Genomic DNA, 16,079 nt, shown 5'->3' on the forward strand with positions numbered 1-16,079 from the left:
GGAAACTGAGCAAAAGTCTGCCTCCAGTCAATGGAAGCAGACTCCTGCTACACTTCCTAGTAGAAAGAAAAAGAAATGCTAGTGCTAAAATTCCCACGTGTGGAAGACATAGTGCTGCAGTTCACAGAGAACTTTCAAAGGTATGAGAGCAAAGATCCTCATTCATATACTTCAAGGTCCAAGAGCAAGACAACAGAGCATTACTTGCTGTGGGATGGAAAGCAGCCACCTAGACCACCGCCCTTAATGTACAAGTCATCCAGCTAGCGCTTAAACATAACAAAATGGCTGCAACATGCTGCAGTTCCAGATTCTGAGGTGTTTTGCCAAATGCTGAATTTCTTCAAAACAAATCAACCATAACAGCTTTGCTATCATTTGAAACGGTTTCCCAAAGTGATCACCAACAACTATCCATTCTCTTTTCTATTGGGTATAAAAATAGATTTTATTGCTTTCAAAGAAGTTTTCCAGTTTGAAAGAGATACCATCAAACCTAGAAAAGATCCATCTTTTGACTTGCTGGACTGGAGGAGCATTTGTAAAACAAGCTATATCAATACAGCCTGCAAGATGCTCAGCAGCTTCATCATTCACAGCCTAGAGGCCCTGTGTCTTCTGGACCATCAGGAGCAAGAGGCAGGAGTTCTTTGTCTTCAAGCCAGGTGTTAAGACAACTGTTTTCTTTTTAGCTTTAAATGAATATTGCAAGAGCAGAAGTAAATGAAATAGAGTATTAGACCCTAATAAGCAACACCACTGTTAATGCAAACCAGTGTAAATGTCAATAATGTTTCTATCTGGAATCTTATTACTACAGAAACAAGTATCTCAGTAAAACATACCTTTTTTCCCCCCCAAAAAAGAAAACTAATTCATTACAACCTATTATTTGATGATATTCTTATTTTAATCATAATCTTATTTTACCCATACAAAACTTTCAGTAACCGCATCTTCTCCTTCAATGTTTTTCTGTCCCACTTAGAATAAAGACATTGCTAATAATCACCATCTCCCTTGTGAGTACTTAGGTGTACAGCCCAGGCCAAAATAACCTCCATTACCTTAAAAGTAATTAAACTATTTAAAACCTGCAACTATTTAAGTTATTTTTTATTTCAGTTTTTATTTCAGTTTTTTATTTATATGTGATCCACTTGCCAGAATTTTGCAGATCGAGGAAACAGATCTGCAAACATTGTTAGCTAACAGGTGTTTAAACAAAAAACCCTCCTGATTTACTGGCCATCCCACAGAAGGACTACAGAGAATTAATTACTTTTCAACAAGAGCTAGCTTGCTAGTAAGTAACCCACACAGTAGACTAGTCATGTGAACTCATAAGATGCCTTTTATTTCTTGACTGCCTTCTCCCAATGTCTATATGGAATCACATCTGTAACATAGTGGGAGAAGAGCAAAATGAAGCACCACCAGCAAAAACACAATTGCTATTATCCTGATGGTGCAAACAGTAAGGAATGCTAGCCCTTCAGAAAGGGTTAGAGAAGGTTAAAGATACTAAATCTGTAACTAGGGTAAAAAAGTACCAGTTCATTAAATGCTGATCATAATGTTTAAAAAAAATTAAAACAATCACAAGGAAGTTTAAGCGCTAAGGTCAACAACACAGTACAATCTTTTGAATATTTTATAAATTTAAAAATGAAATATTAATTACCAACCTTAATGCCAAAGTGTAGGTTCCAGGTTGCCGTTGGCTTTCACGAATGAGATAGCTTCCCTCTGCAACACTTAATAACTGGTCAGATTCCTCCCTTGAGATCATCCCATGGAATCTAAGAAACAAAGACTTTTTGTAACACACACCTTTTCACTTTTAAATCACCTTTTCCTCTTCTTTTAAAAAACACCAACCACACTAATTAAAAAAGAAACAAACATAAAAATTGCAGGAATCTACAGCTTAAATTAATCTCCCTTTCTGCCTGCATTTGAAGTCATGTTAAGTGGTTTAGAAAAGCTTCTGTGAAACAGTATCTATGAAACAAGTATATTGCTTTTTAAATCTGCATCTATCAATTTAATATGTAGAAATAAATCCATCTTCTCCTGCTGGCTTCACACGTTTTGTGCCAGTGGCATGCAATCCAGCATTTTGCAGCATTCAGGGATATTATGGCAATTTGCTAAAATCTTGGGGATTGCATAAAATCTCAGTAATTACTGGTGTAGTAACCTAGCAATACTACACATCTTTTACCAAAATAAACAGAAACAAGATCTGCTTTGTTTCCCCACACTAAATCTAACCATCTTTGCCTTAGCAGTCTGAAATAGAAGACACACATATACTGTACACTTATATTGCATTTGTGATCCAAATCTTTTTTTTCCTGCATACAAACATCATTTGCAAAAGCCAACTGGAGATGGGGGTAGAAAGAGACAACCCTTGAAAGTACAGAAACGTATGTTTTTCTCATTTAATGTAGCACTCAATGATATCCATATCCATCAGAAAATGTAGCTGTAATCTTAGGTAGACAAAAGTGATGGTACTGCAATAATAATCTGATGATGAGCAAGACACACTGCTGTAAAACACACAGAAGAAACAATGGGCCCAGAGCAAACACTCACAACCTTTTCTGTAACTATTATCAACCAACACGTCTGGATAAACCACTTTCAGAGATGTATGTTACTTACTCTCTTCCATAATATTTGGGTCTGTTCTCTACCTAGAAGAAACAACAGAAAATGTAATGTTTCATAACAAGTGAACCCATACAGTAAGCATACTGTCCGTAATATAGTATTAAAAAGAGAAAATATTATAATGCGAAAGTACAGACAGAAATCATCTACCATCCCAGGATTTTCCCTGTGGGTAGAATACAAGGAAACCAAAGGTAGACCTTTAGGGAACATTGCATTTATGAATAGCTTAAAACGGAGTGAGAAAGAATGAGCCACTTGGATCACGTCATCGTCAGGGCTCTGCTAATACAAACTAATGGGATTAAGTATTGTTTGTACAAACTGCCAAAAGGCGAAACAAAAGATTCATTTCATGGGTGTAAGTGTACTATATTCTTAAGTGCACTAATACAGTGAAAAATCTATAAAACTCTTAAATTTTCAAGTTATCTTCCATCATAAAGCTGTTGGTGCCACTGCTGCGAGAAATTAAGCCACTACCATATCCTTTCAGAGTGAGGGCAAGTGGTAGATTAAACGATCATTAGCAAGTGCCTAAATCCTGCAGTCCTTGATATCACTAAACTGTGTGATCTGTAGTATCACCTAAAAGACCTCAACAACAGGTATGCATGTGTTACGCGGTGTAACACAAGCCCATCAGTGCTCTAGAGACCACACAATGTAAATGCACACAACATGCAAGAGTGTCAGAACACAATTTGCCTGCTAATTATTTCAGATGAAGTAACTCATCTGCAATTGTCCAGGAAGTTTATAGACAAGTGAGAAACTGCAGACCTCCCAGAAATCAACTCAATAATCTAAACCACCAGATTATCCCTCCTTGCTAAATTTAAAGGAGGAAACTCTTTGGGGAGTAAAATTCAACAATTATACAAAAGTATAAAACAATCCAGCTATAATACAACACAAAATTCTCACAGTTAACTGCCACTTCAGTTACTTTTCCCCCCATCTTCTCAGAAAAAAAGCCTATCAAAATTAGCACTTCTTTCCAGTTATCTCAGTGGAGTACAAATAAAGATTTCAGATGTCCAAACTAACAAAAAATACATCCTAGTGTACAGTCTAATAACAACTTTTCCACATTGCCAGCAAATAAAATCATCACTTTTGAAAAATCATTCCATCACTAGAAAGATTTATAATGTTCTAAAAGATTTCCTTTTCCTACATAACAGCAAACAAGAATTGACCACTGTGATAACTGTTTTCAAAGGGCCTGAAAAGACTGGATCATTTCAAAAAAGAAAAAGTGTTACATATTTTTTGTTACATGTAGGCTATTTCTTCAATAGGAAGACAGCAACATGAATGGACAGAAAGTGAAAACATTTTATTGTTGTTATTATATAAACTTGCAACAATTCCTAACTAAAACCCTCAAGACAAGGCACTAGCCTCAGGCAGTTGGTAAAAAAAGAATCCTGTTGTGAATAAGATTTTGTTGTCTGTTTATTGAGATTTTATGTTTATCTCAGTTAATACGGTGAATTTATATAATAGAACTGGAAAATTTATACAGGCAAAAGCATTCCATTTCAGAAATTGATTAGTAATGTGACAGGGCATCTTCAGAGTACTTGCAAATCTTAAGACAAATCATAATATTATACTGTGTGTGCAAACATTTGAAAACGTGAACTGGCAGATGACTGGAGCAAAACATCAGAGAAAAGCTCTGCTGGACTTCCAGGCAATTGCAGCTGGGTTTGCAGTTCATTGTGGTGGATGATGAGTTAAAGAGGAAAATAACCACTTAACCACTTCTGTTAACATTGAGTCTCTACTGATCGGTTTTGCCAACTCACAAAAACTTCAGTATAAATGTTGATGTGTAACACTGTTGGTTTGTATAAGACTCTGTGCAACTGAAACCCCAATTCACCGATTTTTATTGCCTGGGTTATGGTGTTTTGGGGTTTTTTTCGTAACTTTTAAAATTTATTATAATATTAGGGGAGTTTTCCATCTAGATTGATTATATATATTTAGCCTCTAAGACAACTCTACCAGAACTCAGCAGGTGCCTTCTAATTCACTCAGAATTAGCTGGGCTACATACACACTTAGTGCAGTCCATGTGAACTTACTAAAACACACAGATTACCCGTAAACTAGATTTACTGTGTAAGACAGTAAACACTGTTCTCCAGCTTTCTGTAATGCTCCCTACAAGTATCGTGACACCAACTTTATTCATAGCAACCTAGGCATAAAAGGCAATGTAGCATTTGTTCTTACTTTAGATATCCTTAGCTGCGCCAGAACTAGAAGCAGCATGCAGCTTTCTTGGTCTTTTGTGTCTGTCTGGACTTCACAAAGTTCCTGCCAGACTGTATTTCTACAAATTACAGTTGCAGGCACTCACATATCCTCCAGTTACACATGAGCACTGAAAACCAATACAGTTCAGTTCAGAAGCTTCATTAGCCTAACTTTCACACTCAGTCAACCGTAAGTTAAGGATACAAAACCAAAACATCTATCTGGACTGAACGAAAACCCACCTAAGAAAGGAAATACGTTTTTAAATAAAATCAAAGCAGTAGCAAGAAAACGGTCATTTTAACCAAAGCTGTTAGCTGAAAATACAGTGTAATTATCCCCTGCAGAGTTTCTTTCTGATTTGACAGTATTGTTGGACCAAAGCATCGTTGAGCATGAGTAAAGGTAGCCTTAGCTGCTTCATTTTCTCTGTATCCAGCAAAGATCAGCTGAATGCTAAGTCTTCTGATTTCTCAGGACTCTTTATTTATGGGAAAATTTTCCCGTTGCTGTTTGTTTAGCCTATGTTCGGCACAGTTTTAAAAATTGCTTCTAACTTAGAAACAATCAAACAAAAAAAGATAATTGTGATATATTTGTTTTCAATCTGCTTATTTGTATAGCACTGATGCAGAGGCCACAGGAAAGATTCAGGTGTCACTATGATACCTGCAGGAAACACAAAGGTCAGTGAGATATCCACCATTGCTTTGTTTCTGATTTTTTCAAACTGAGGTGTGAAGCTAATGAAACCAAGTTTACGAACAGATAAAAAGGGCAGAGACTTGGCAAGTGCCTTACAGCAGCCGTTCCTTTGGAAAAGAGCTTAGTTACCATGAATATTGGGAAGTCATTCTAGGTGAATATCATACAGATAAAGCCATCTTTGAGAACAGCTCTAACAAGGATGTACATTATATATGCCCAGTCTATGCTATGTTTCTTGACTACTCACAGAGGCAATTTTCACAAGATGACACAGAGATGCTGTTTAACAGGCTTGTTAACTACTAGCACTGGATTAGGATGAAGCCTCATAATAGGATGGAAAAGGCCAGTGATTTTAATTATCTCCACAATTTATCTGTTTGATATTTTTTCATACATAGTTATTTAAAATTTATCATGGAGTGCCTTCATATAGCACTCAAGGATGTTCTAAATATGCCTGCATACGCACGTGCACAGATGTGTATATAAAGGATTACATGCACAACAAATACAAATTCCAGGGAGGTAATACAATATTAATTGGACAAACAACATTACAATTTGGATGTAAGCCTCATGCAGAAGTCAAACATCCTTAGAACATTATGGAATCATCAACTTTACAAGTGAACATCATACAGTGTTAAAAGCTTTGACTCTGTTGCACCTTCACAATAAAAAATCCCAAATGAATGCAATGCTCTTTTTACCTCAGTGTAACTCCACTGTGTGCTGCTTTAATATAAAACTGGTGTAACAGAGCAGAAACTCAAATTCTCTGTATTTGAGAAGCATTTCATGTCAAATAGGTCATTCTGTTGAATACACCTCTCAGTATCAGCACTTGTACAACACGTGCCTTTGCACCTTAAATCAAGGGTTCGTTTTTTTATGCTGTGATTTCCAATTATTCTTTAACAAGTGCTTTTTCCCCTAATCATTACTCTTTCTTATGTCAACAAGTGGAATACAATAAGGCAAGAGGAACAATTTATGTGCTAATACCATACCAAATTACATGTTGTTCCCTCCCACTGACCTCTCGGATGTTCTCTGGACCAAAATCCTCTTCCTAATATTTATGAATTTGTTTATACAGTCAAATAATTCAACCACTTAGGAAAAGATTCTGCTCCCCACTGACTCACACATGGCTAATAGAAACCCAGCTGAGAAAAGTGCAGATCACAAAGCTCAACACTAGCAGGAGAGGCTGAGACCAGAAAGAAAGATTAAACACGTTACTGCTCGCTGAATATATTTTCACTTCAAATCTGGCTCAGCTGCATAAATTGTTCAATACTTATAATGAAAACCAGTTATCTGCATGATAACGAATTAATGCAGAAGTAGGAAAATGCACACTGATAATGTATTCTTTCAATTTTACCTTTATTAGGTAAAAATAAGCTGCAAAGAGCTTTTTCTTTGTAAATGGATTCTTTAATGAGAAAATGTGTATTTAATATGTTCTGTTCTACAGCTCAATACCTGCAACTGACAGATTTCTTCATAGCTCTATTTTATTTAGTTCAATTCTCACTAGTTTCTAAAAACTGCAGATTTTATTTCTCAGTTTCTACAACAATGTTCACGGTGCAGACACAAGTTTACTCCTCATTTCAGGGGCTGGGATGAAGCTATTTTAAAACACAGAATTTCTTTCTTCTTTTTTTGTTCCCTCTGGCACAGGGAAAGTTATACATTTACTTAAAGTTTGTCATATGTTAGAATCTTGTTTTGTAATAAATTCATAGAAATATGATATTATAGACACTAATGTGCTGCATTTCTTTCTTCAGTGATGACAGGACTTAGCAGAGTGTTTTGATTGCTTGTGGCACTTTCACCAATCCCCCATTGACTCTAACAGACTACCTGTTCATAGAATTAGACCAGGAGGACCCCCTCTGTGTAGGGTTGCAGTAACACCCAGATACCCTCCAAAGCACTTGGATGATTAGTTCATGCAGGACACCACTCACCCACAGCATATTATCCTCCCTGAAACTGTCCAACTTTTCAATTTGCCATCTGTATAATAGCTAATAAAATTTTATAATTAACAGTATTAAAATTCAGTGATAACAAGGATGAGAAAATTATAGTGGTCAGTGTGATTCACATTTGAAGAAGCTTTACACAGATGCTTTTGTATTTGGCTGGCAAGAGTAGGTCTCTTGTTTGATTCTAAAAAGGCAGCAATCTATATCTGATCAATAGCTGAAGGATTTCCAGCACTCCGGAGGCAAGAGACATTTTTAATTTTCGGATACTGTATACACATTTATATCTCTGCTTATTTGACTGGATAGGCTAATAGTATTCTAAGAAATACCATGAAGAACTTAGTATAAAATTTGCTTGTGACTTCTCATCACCTAGGTCAAAAAGACCCCAAAGAACTCTGCAGTCCAACTAGCATGGGACAGAATGCCAACAGACCTTATTGACTATGCTGGACCTCTTTATCAGTTTACAGTTTCTCCCTGACTACAGGGTACGAATGCATTGTTCAGTCAACATGCAAAACAATTACAATCGTTATGTTATCTGCTGTAAGATTTCCTTAACTGTGCTGGTACTTTCTCACTCCTTACACTTCCATTGGGGGGGTGGGGTGGGGTGTCTGTTTGTTGGGTCTTTTTTAAAGAAACCAAAAGGTATATAGAAAACTGAGGGTCTCAAAGCATCTAATTGAAGAAACTGAAGAATTGTTGCTCATCACCACAAGAGCCAGGCAACTTTATAAGCACACACTATAAGAAAGTCTGTCATTACATGAGTAAACCATAGCAGGGCTCTGAGATAAGACTCAGCAGGTAAAAGACTACAGTGATTGTACAGGCATAGTGTCAGCACCTCAATGAACTGTGTCAGAAGGCTACCAAAAATCCCTTGTACATTTCACAACATACATATATACATATACCTACACACATACTAGCACTTCTTCCGATAGTGAAATACTTTTGAGGAGAGGAAGAAAAAAATCAACTATTCAACAGCACTTAACAACAGTAAACACAATCCATTGGAGGCGGGGAGTAAAATACTTCATCCTATCCAGGCGAGCACTCTGTACACTCTGTACAATCACAAACCTGTATTATAAGACTAAGCTCCTACAAGACTTCAGATGTTTTGTATATTAATGTAATGAAAAACCCTACAATAGAAAACACACAAAATAGAAGAGAACCTAATAATGTTGCAATGGGAATAAAAAATTGGAAAACCTCCCATTTTTTCACAGCTCAGATCTTATGTTCTACAGATCTCTCCTTCAAATCTCCATCCCACCTTATTTGATATACATAAGATATCTGCACAACAACCTTAAGAAGAATACCGCTGCTTGGACCCTCATTAATGGTAGAAACACTGGTTAAAAACAAAACTTTTTGCTACAATGCTTCTTGTAAAATTCATGTATTGTTCTTTCCTATAGCTATGTCTTGTTTAAGTGCAATCACCTATAGCTATACCTTTTATAAAAATATAGATCTATCAAATTAACAAAGGAAAACAAGAGTGCTTCCACTAAATGCAATATTTCACTTCTGTTAAATCTCTATATTTTTATCTTAAAAATTGACAGACTACTTCATAGAATCATAATTGGGCGTTTGAAAAGACGACAGAGAAACGCCTTTAATGCTGTAAAGTAATCCCCCTTGTGATCTAGACTGTAAACTATTACTGGTCCTGACAGTGCTATGTCCCTCTGTATTTAATACTACGTCAGTGACTAACATATTTCAAAGATTAATTTCCTTTCTCTTGGCACATGATAAAAATGCTTAAATTTTATCGCAGCAATGTAATAACTTTCAGTGGTTATTCAGTAAGTGCTGTGCAGTAATACTGCCTAACAAGTCAAGCCTAACATTTCAGCATTTTTTAAATTGAAATTAATGTTTCCCAGGTTCCTAACTGAAGCTGCAAGAGAGATGCAGTTATGAGTAATATCTTGGTGGCATGGATGTTTGTTATCAGTTAAACCCTCCAGCACCACAGCTCTGGAGAGGTGGTGCTCTGCTGGACGGCAGCTCAGGACACACTAGAAATCTGGGGTCTGCCTCAACAACTGACCCGACGAGCAGGTGCTTTTGTATCACTGTTACCAATGGGATCCTGTTGTCACTGTCTGGATCCTTAAAATCTGCAGCTCTGCATAGCTTAGCTACTAGTATTAATGAGTCTTAAGTACCACAACTCAAATAACAGCACGAGGGGAGGTTTCAGTCATCCCTCTGTTGATTTATTGCACACATCCAGTAGCGATGTGTGTACAAACAGGTGCCTAGTTTGCCTGTACAGCTCTGCTCTTGCTTCTGTGAATTTCTGACCCAGAAAGGAGGAGAAAAGGCATGTTTCCATGTATCTAAGAATCAAAAACCAGTAAATGATTCTCAGGTATACACATCATACTCAAAATGCTTTTTAATTTGATTTTTAGATTAAATGGATTTCCAGGTACCAGTGTTCCCAAGGCTACTTACTGTAATCACAGCACCAAGTGTCCCAAGGAACTGCTGTTTGGGTTGGACATCATTAAGTATAGACTTGGAATTTCTGGACTCTATAAAACTGAACCTTTATGATACCCACCTCACAAGTGCAGGTTATCCTTCTAGGATGGGGAGCTTCCTGTTGCAACTGATACACTGGGAGAAGGTAGAAGTTAAATTCCAGTTAATACAGAATCATTGTATAAATTAGGCATTTTAACATTAAATATTGCTGGTTAGATAAAGAAGACTTTCTGCAAAATTTAACACAAAGATACGTATATCAAGGTCTCAAAAATTACTTACAAGTGGTCAGAAAAAAGAATGTTGCTAGCCAAAATGGGATTATTCATTATCTTTACAATTAATTGATTAAGTACTAGGGAGTAACTAGGTGAGACCAGTCAAGTTTCCATCAAGCAGATCAGAAAAGGAAACATGATAAACGCAAATTAAATTTTATTATATGTCAAGTCAGGCTGCTGGCAGACTTTCTTCAGTAAGCAGATGGAGTCCCATCCTGCTACGCTGGGCACACACTCAGTCACCTGAAATATGTCAAGACTTTACAAGAATCATTCAGAAGTTTGCAGAATCAAATCCTCTGCTTTTGCCACTGCTCAGTGATGACATTTCTGAACAAAGAGAAAAAAGGCCTTTGCATTTGCAGATCTAAAGACATCAGGAGTTGAGTAGCAAAGTAAAACAGTTAAGGCCCAACTTATGACATACATTTACTAGTATCTTCCCTCCCCCTTTTTTTTCTTCTTTTTTTTAAATGAGCCTCATCAAGCAAGAATAAATCTTAGGAGCCAGTTGTAAATTTATTGGTACTAATGTGCAGACTTATACCAAAGGAGTGACTTTCAACTTCTATACCAAAAAGAGTTTGGTTTGGCAAGGCACCTTCAAAATGAGGCTGTCAACACTAAGCTAGTATTTGAATAGTACTTTAGAATTGATAAAACAGACATTTGGAATCTTTTAAAATTAAATTATGTTTCAATCATTAGTACTAACACCAAGGTCTAATAACATGTGCTGTCACCTTCTTCAGGTAATAAGACCATACATTTGTTTAACCAATAAGATTTGACTTCATTACACTTCTCATTTGATCATGAGTCTTTTCCACTGACAAATGCTGTATTTATGTGCTAAGTTACATGGGAATGGAGAAAATGGCAAGATGCCTGATGATATGGCAATCATAAGATAAACTGGAAAAATTCACTCCCTTTGTTCCACACAGAAAACCTAATGTTTTTTCCTGATGTTACTAAAATCAACCCTTACCATTTTGTATTGGTATTACAAAAATTATTTTTGCAAGTGATGAAGAACAGCACACTAGTATATAAAACAGTAATTTTCTTTTCAAGCTTAGCATGACCATTTATTTTGCCAGCACACAGATTCCCTAGCTTCTATTGTAAAAGCTGTATTTGATGGCACCTGGTCTTGTCCATATCTAATTCTGAGAACTGTCGAGTCAAGTTCAAAGGAAAAAAAAAAATAAAAATCACAGAGCAAACATAGATTTCTCCGAATTTCACAGAAAAGCAGTGGAGACTCACAATCAGCATGCTCCACAGAAACTGGCTAAAAACTGAGAACCGTTTGCCACCTTACTTCAAGCCAGACTGAAAAGATTTTCTGGAAGGAAATTCCTCTTCTCCAAAGGCAGTACCTTTCTACTCTTCCAGTCAGAAGCACAGCAGGTAGACTAGTTAAGTTACAAAATAGGATGCCTATTCCTCCTCCTATAATTGATGTATGCAATTCAAACTGTTCAACACCAGTTTTCTTGTTGTAATTATTGCCAAGAAAGTCAAACAAGACATTCCTCTTCATCCATCACGAGACAGAAATATAATCAAACCTCATGACTCTGCGCTTAATTCTGAACCATGGGAAGGGATCACAACGGCAAACCATGATGGTGTAGTGGGTGCACATATATTTGCACGCACCCAGGCCTTCAACTCCTGGCAAGCTGCCAACGAAGATTTGGTATTAGAGAGGTTGGACTCCCCTGTTATAGATTATGGCATGGAATAAACTGAACAAAGAGGCAGTGTTCCCTGAGTTCACAGAAGGTACAGAGCTATGATTCACTGTTATTGCTTACAACTGGGAGCAAAACACACAGATCTCGGTAACAAGTATTGCAATCATGACTAATGATGTTTAATACCAAGGAGCAAAGTGTCTCAGTTTTATCTTTTAGCCCTCCACTGCAAAAAAAAAGCTTGTTTAAACCATTCTGCGTGCAACATCTTTAATATTAAAGTGGCTGACTTGGCATATGACAAGCTACTGGCATAATAAATGATGATTCAAAAGGCACAGACAGGCTTTGCCACCAGATTCACAAACAGACCACGGTCCCAGCCATCTCAATTACATGACAGCAATTGCATATGTTGGCAATTATTATAAACTGTTCAAAGTCATCCATCTAAAGAAAAGACTGAAGAGGGACAAATTAAAAGTCTTCAGCCTTTTTTTTAGACTTCTTGCCTTTCTATTTTCTTCAATTAACATAACTGTATTTTAAGAGACCCTGACATTCCTAGACTGTTAAGATGTATGCAGTTTTGCCATAATTTTTACTACAAATTTCACAATATCTATTTAGTTACAGCCTCAGCTCTTTGAAATTTCTTATGAGACATGTCCTCATTTGCAGAAGTAATCTAATGCTCATATTGCATAGATGATCTTGACTATGTAACTCATAATCACTTTAACAACTCAAAAATGGGAAACCAAATCCAAACAAAAAGGCTGATTTACGAGTTTTAAGGCCTAACAGTGATTTTTGAATGCGTCAGGTTGGCAATGGCAGGGACAGAACAGAAACAACTGACCTCTGTGAGCCATTAAGAGAGTACTGGTCTAGGTAACAGAAAAGCTGTTTTTCTAGTGCTCATTTATTTCTACTATATGTACTTTAGCTGACAAAAATACTTTAATCTGCTCTCTTACACGTACTCTCTTTCTAACCCTGGTTTTCACCAAGCTTTTAAGACCAACCCAAAATCTCCGATTATAAAGAATCTCCCACTGCAGGATGGAAACCTTTTTGAAATAACTACATTTTCTCAGGTGCTAAATCTCCCCAACCTTTAGAAAGTAACATTTTCATCATGTGAAATGTTGCTTGAGCAAATCCCTTTAGCCAGCCTGAAGACACCAAGCCTTGGGAATATATACAAAAGAAAATGCAAATGTAGGTTTGACATCCCTAAACTGTTAAGTGTGTTAAACACACAAACATTCTGCTTTCAAAATCTGCTTTTAACAGAAGACTCTTCTTTCTTGCTATGGTTCCTCAAGTCTCAAAACATCTCGCACCTTAGCTTTTCTATCTACAAAGAACTAAGATTTAGAGGTGAGACACTCTGGGATGCTATGATGCTTTGCTACAGTGCCATTTGTCTCATGTGTTCTCTTCAATCTCCCTGAACCTCCATCAGCGCTTCCAAACATTCCTTTACCTGGAATTTTTTAGTATGTAAAAATCTAAGGGGTTTTGTTTGGCTGGTTGTTGTGGTTTTGGTTTTTTGGGGTTTTGGTTTTTGTGGTTTTTGGTTTTTTTGTTTTTTTAAATTAGGAATGAAAACCAGCAAGTTGTGAAACTCCCAAGGGAGTGGCGCTGTGATCTCAGGGCAACGTGCCCAGACTACTGCCCTGCAGACCTGACTAAAGCAGCCTGCAAGGCCAGCTTCCTCTAAGCTAGGGCACGCACATCGAAGAGCTGCAGAGCCCAGGCAGGCAGACTGGTAGGAAACCAGTCCCTTCTAGTGAGGGTTTCAAAAAACCTGCTTGTGATTTGTCATGCCTGGCCAAACAAATGCTCTCATTTTACTACATCAGCAAATTCTGGGGGAAAACTATTTATTTTGAGTTTTTCTTACCAGCTCAAGTCTCATCTCTAGTGATGCAAGGTATTAGAGCACAGGAACCCTAAAAGTTTGCGAGTGGTACCAACTTTAAGGCATGAATGGAGTTTACAGAAGCCAGTCTAGGCAGCCAAACCAATGTAAGACCCACGCAGGAGTGGGACCACTTATGTTGGTAAGGTGCAGAGCATCTACTCCTTCAAATAATCTGTATTCACTTGTCCTCAAGGATAAACAACTGCACCTATCTCTAAATAGTAATGAACCCCTTGATGCTTCTTAAACTCACATTCTGATGAAAAGAAAAATTAGTCTTTTAAAGCACCCAACTGAAACTTTTTCAGGTCTGACTTGGGAAAAAAAATAAAATCTGTTGAGATACTTACAGTAAGATTTCCAAACAGGTGGCCTGTATTCATCAGTATCTGAAAGAAAAACAACAAATCTTAATGTTGTATTGGAAACATTTTAACACAGAAATAACACTGCAGAAGCACTTGCAGATTTATTAAGATAAATATTGCACCTAGGTTCTAAAATTATTTTTTACTATCAGAGTATAGAACAACCTGTTAAAAGTCCCCCTCTTTACTTCAACTGAAAATATGAAAAGGTATTTTCTTTAGCCAGCTAGAATAAAAACTATAGAAATACATTTGCAAAATGGCAAACATGCAGATCAGAAGCCAAATACTGTGGGTGGGAAGGGGAATGCGTATTATTTTACTACATATATATCCGTAAATTCCCTTTTAAATTACACCAGAAAGATTTTTTAATCTCAAGTTATACTTCAATAAATTAGTTTTCATCCAACTTATTCCTGCCATTAGCTTTTTCCTCTTCTGGACAGCAATTAACAACTCCTAAAATAAAATCAGAGTACGTAAGTACTATGAAATATTTTGGGAAAAAGGCGGGGGGGTGGAGGGTGTGTGGTGTTCATATTGAGTACAAGCTCTACTTGGAAGCAGTCAGTACGTATGAAAAGTACCAGCATATTTCTAATCCCAAATTTTAATTCACAAATTAAACAAAAAACAGACCAAACCAAAAAACCCCAGTGTTTTCTAAATTCTGTCACCCTTATGACTTGTTGACAACTGATCTGACATTTTGAGCTCAGGGCTCTGTTGCAAACTTCATCTCTGATCCACTGTTTTACCACTCTGACCAGCTTCAGTTCTGATGCTACAAGATACTGAGGCTTTCTGCAAGATGCTGTGCTTATCTGCCTTGGAGCTGGTGGGAGTTAGCACTCACTACACCACAGGGTCACAAGGTGAGACAACCACGCAGCCAGGCAGGCAGCCTTGCTGTTTGAAGCCTCTTCTCACTGCAGCATTCATTTCTGAGCTCTGTTTGCAATTGTCTGCTCACTGGAACTACCTGCTGCATCCAACAAAACCCTAATTTCTAGGTTTTATTATAAGGTTATGTGAAGATCAAGCAATCTGGGAACATGTTGCTTGAATTTTGGCCTGAGTGGCATCCGCTTGAGAGTCTCTTAAGGGCTCCAAAAAGGCCTGAAGCTGGGAAAGGATTTTGTTTTGCCTCCCCTTAGGATAAGCAATCTGCCTTCTTCAGATGCTTGCCTTAGTCCATCACTCCCTCCTAGAGTCATGTCAAAATATCTCTAAATTAGAGCTTAGTAAATCGAGATATTTTCCAGTTTAATTGGCACAGACTTGCCCAGACCTTCCCCAGACCCACCCAGCATGCTCTCTGCCCTGCCTGAGCTACCATTTTGCTCAATTTTTTACCCTGTATTTTAGTGCTACGCATGAAGAGAGTGCAGTCCTTACGGACTACCTCGGTGGTAGTGGGTTTTATAAATACAATCATTATGACTTTATTATGAAGGCAGCACTTATCTCCCGGAATATGACAATTTTTGATCTTTGGACAGTCCTGCAGACATGCTACCGCGTCCTGGGGATTGGCCAGAGCAAACTGCACAGAGACCTTCAGTGGCCCGTGCTATATA

At 37.3% G+C, this 16,079-nt stretch overlaps 1 protein-coding gene across 1 annotated transcript in view; it reads right to left on the bottom strand.

The window, feature by feature from the left end:
• The window catches only part of CHN1 (chimerin 1), a 104,169-nt gene that overhangs the window by 67,421 nt on the left and 20,669 nt on the right, over positions 1 to 16,079 (bottom strand). Inside the window, exons 2-5 of the mRNA XM_059820084.1 lie at positions 14,479 to 14,517; positions 10,285 to 10,340; positions 2,677 to 2,708; positions 1,689 to 1,802 (exon numbers count right to left, since the gene is read on the bottom strand). Coding sequence (XP_059676067.1) covers positions 1,689 to 1,802; positions 2,677 to 2,708; positions 10,285 to 10,340; positions 14,479 to 14,517 — 241 coding nt within the window. The remainder of the gene's footprint in view (positions 1 to 1,688; positions 1,803 to 2,676; positions 2,709 to 10,284; positions 10,341 to 14,478; positions 14,518 to 16,079) is intronic.

Source organism: Gavia stellata, chromosome 8, assembly GCF_030936135.1.
Source record: "Gavia stellata isolate bGavSte3 chromosome 8, bGavSte3.hap2, whole genome shotgun sequence".
Classification (NCBI taxonomy): Eukaryota; Metazoa; Chordata; class Aves; order Gaviiformes; family Gaviidae; genus Gavia; species Gavia stellata.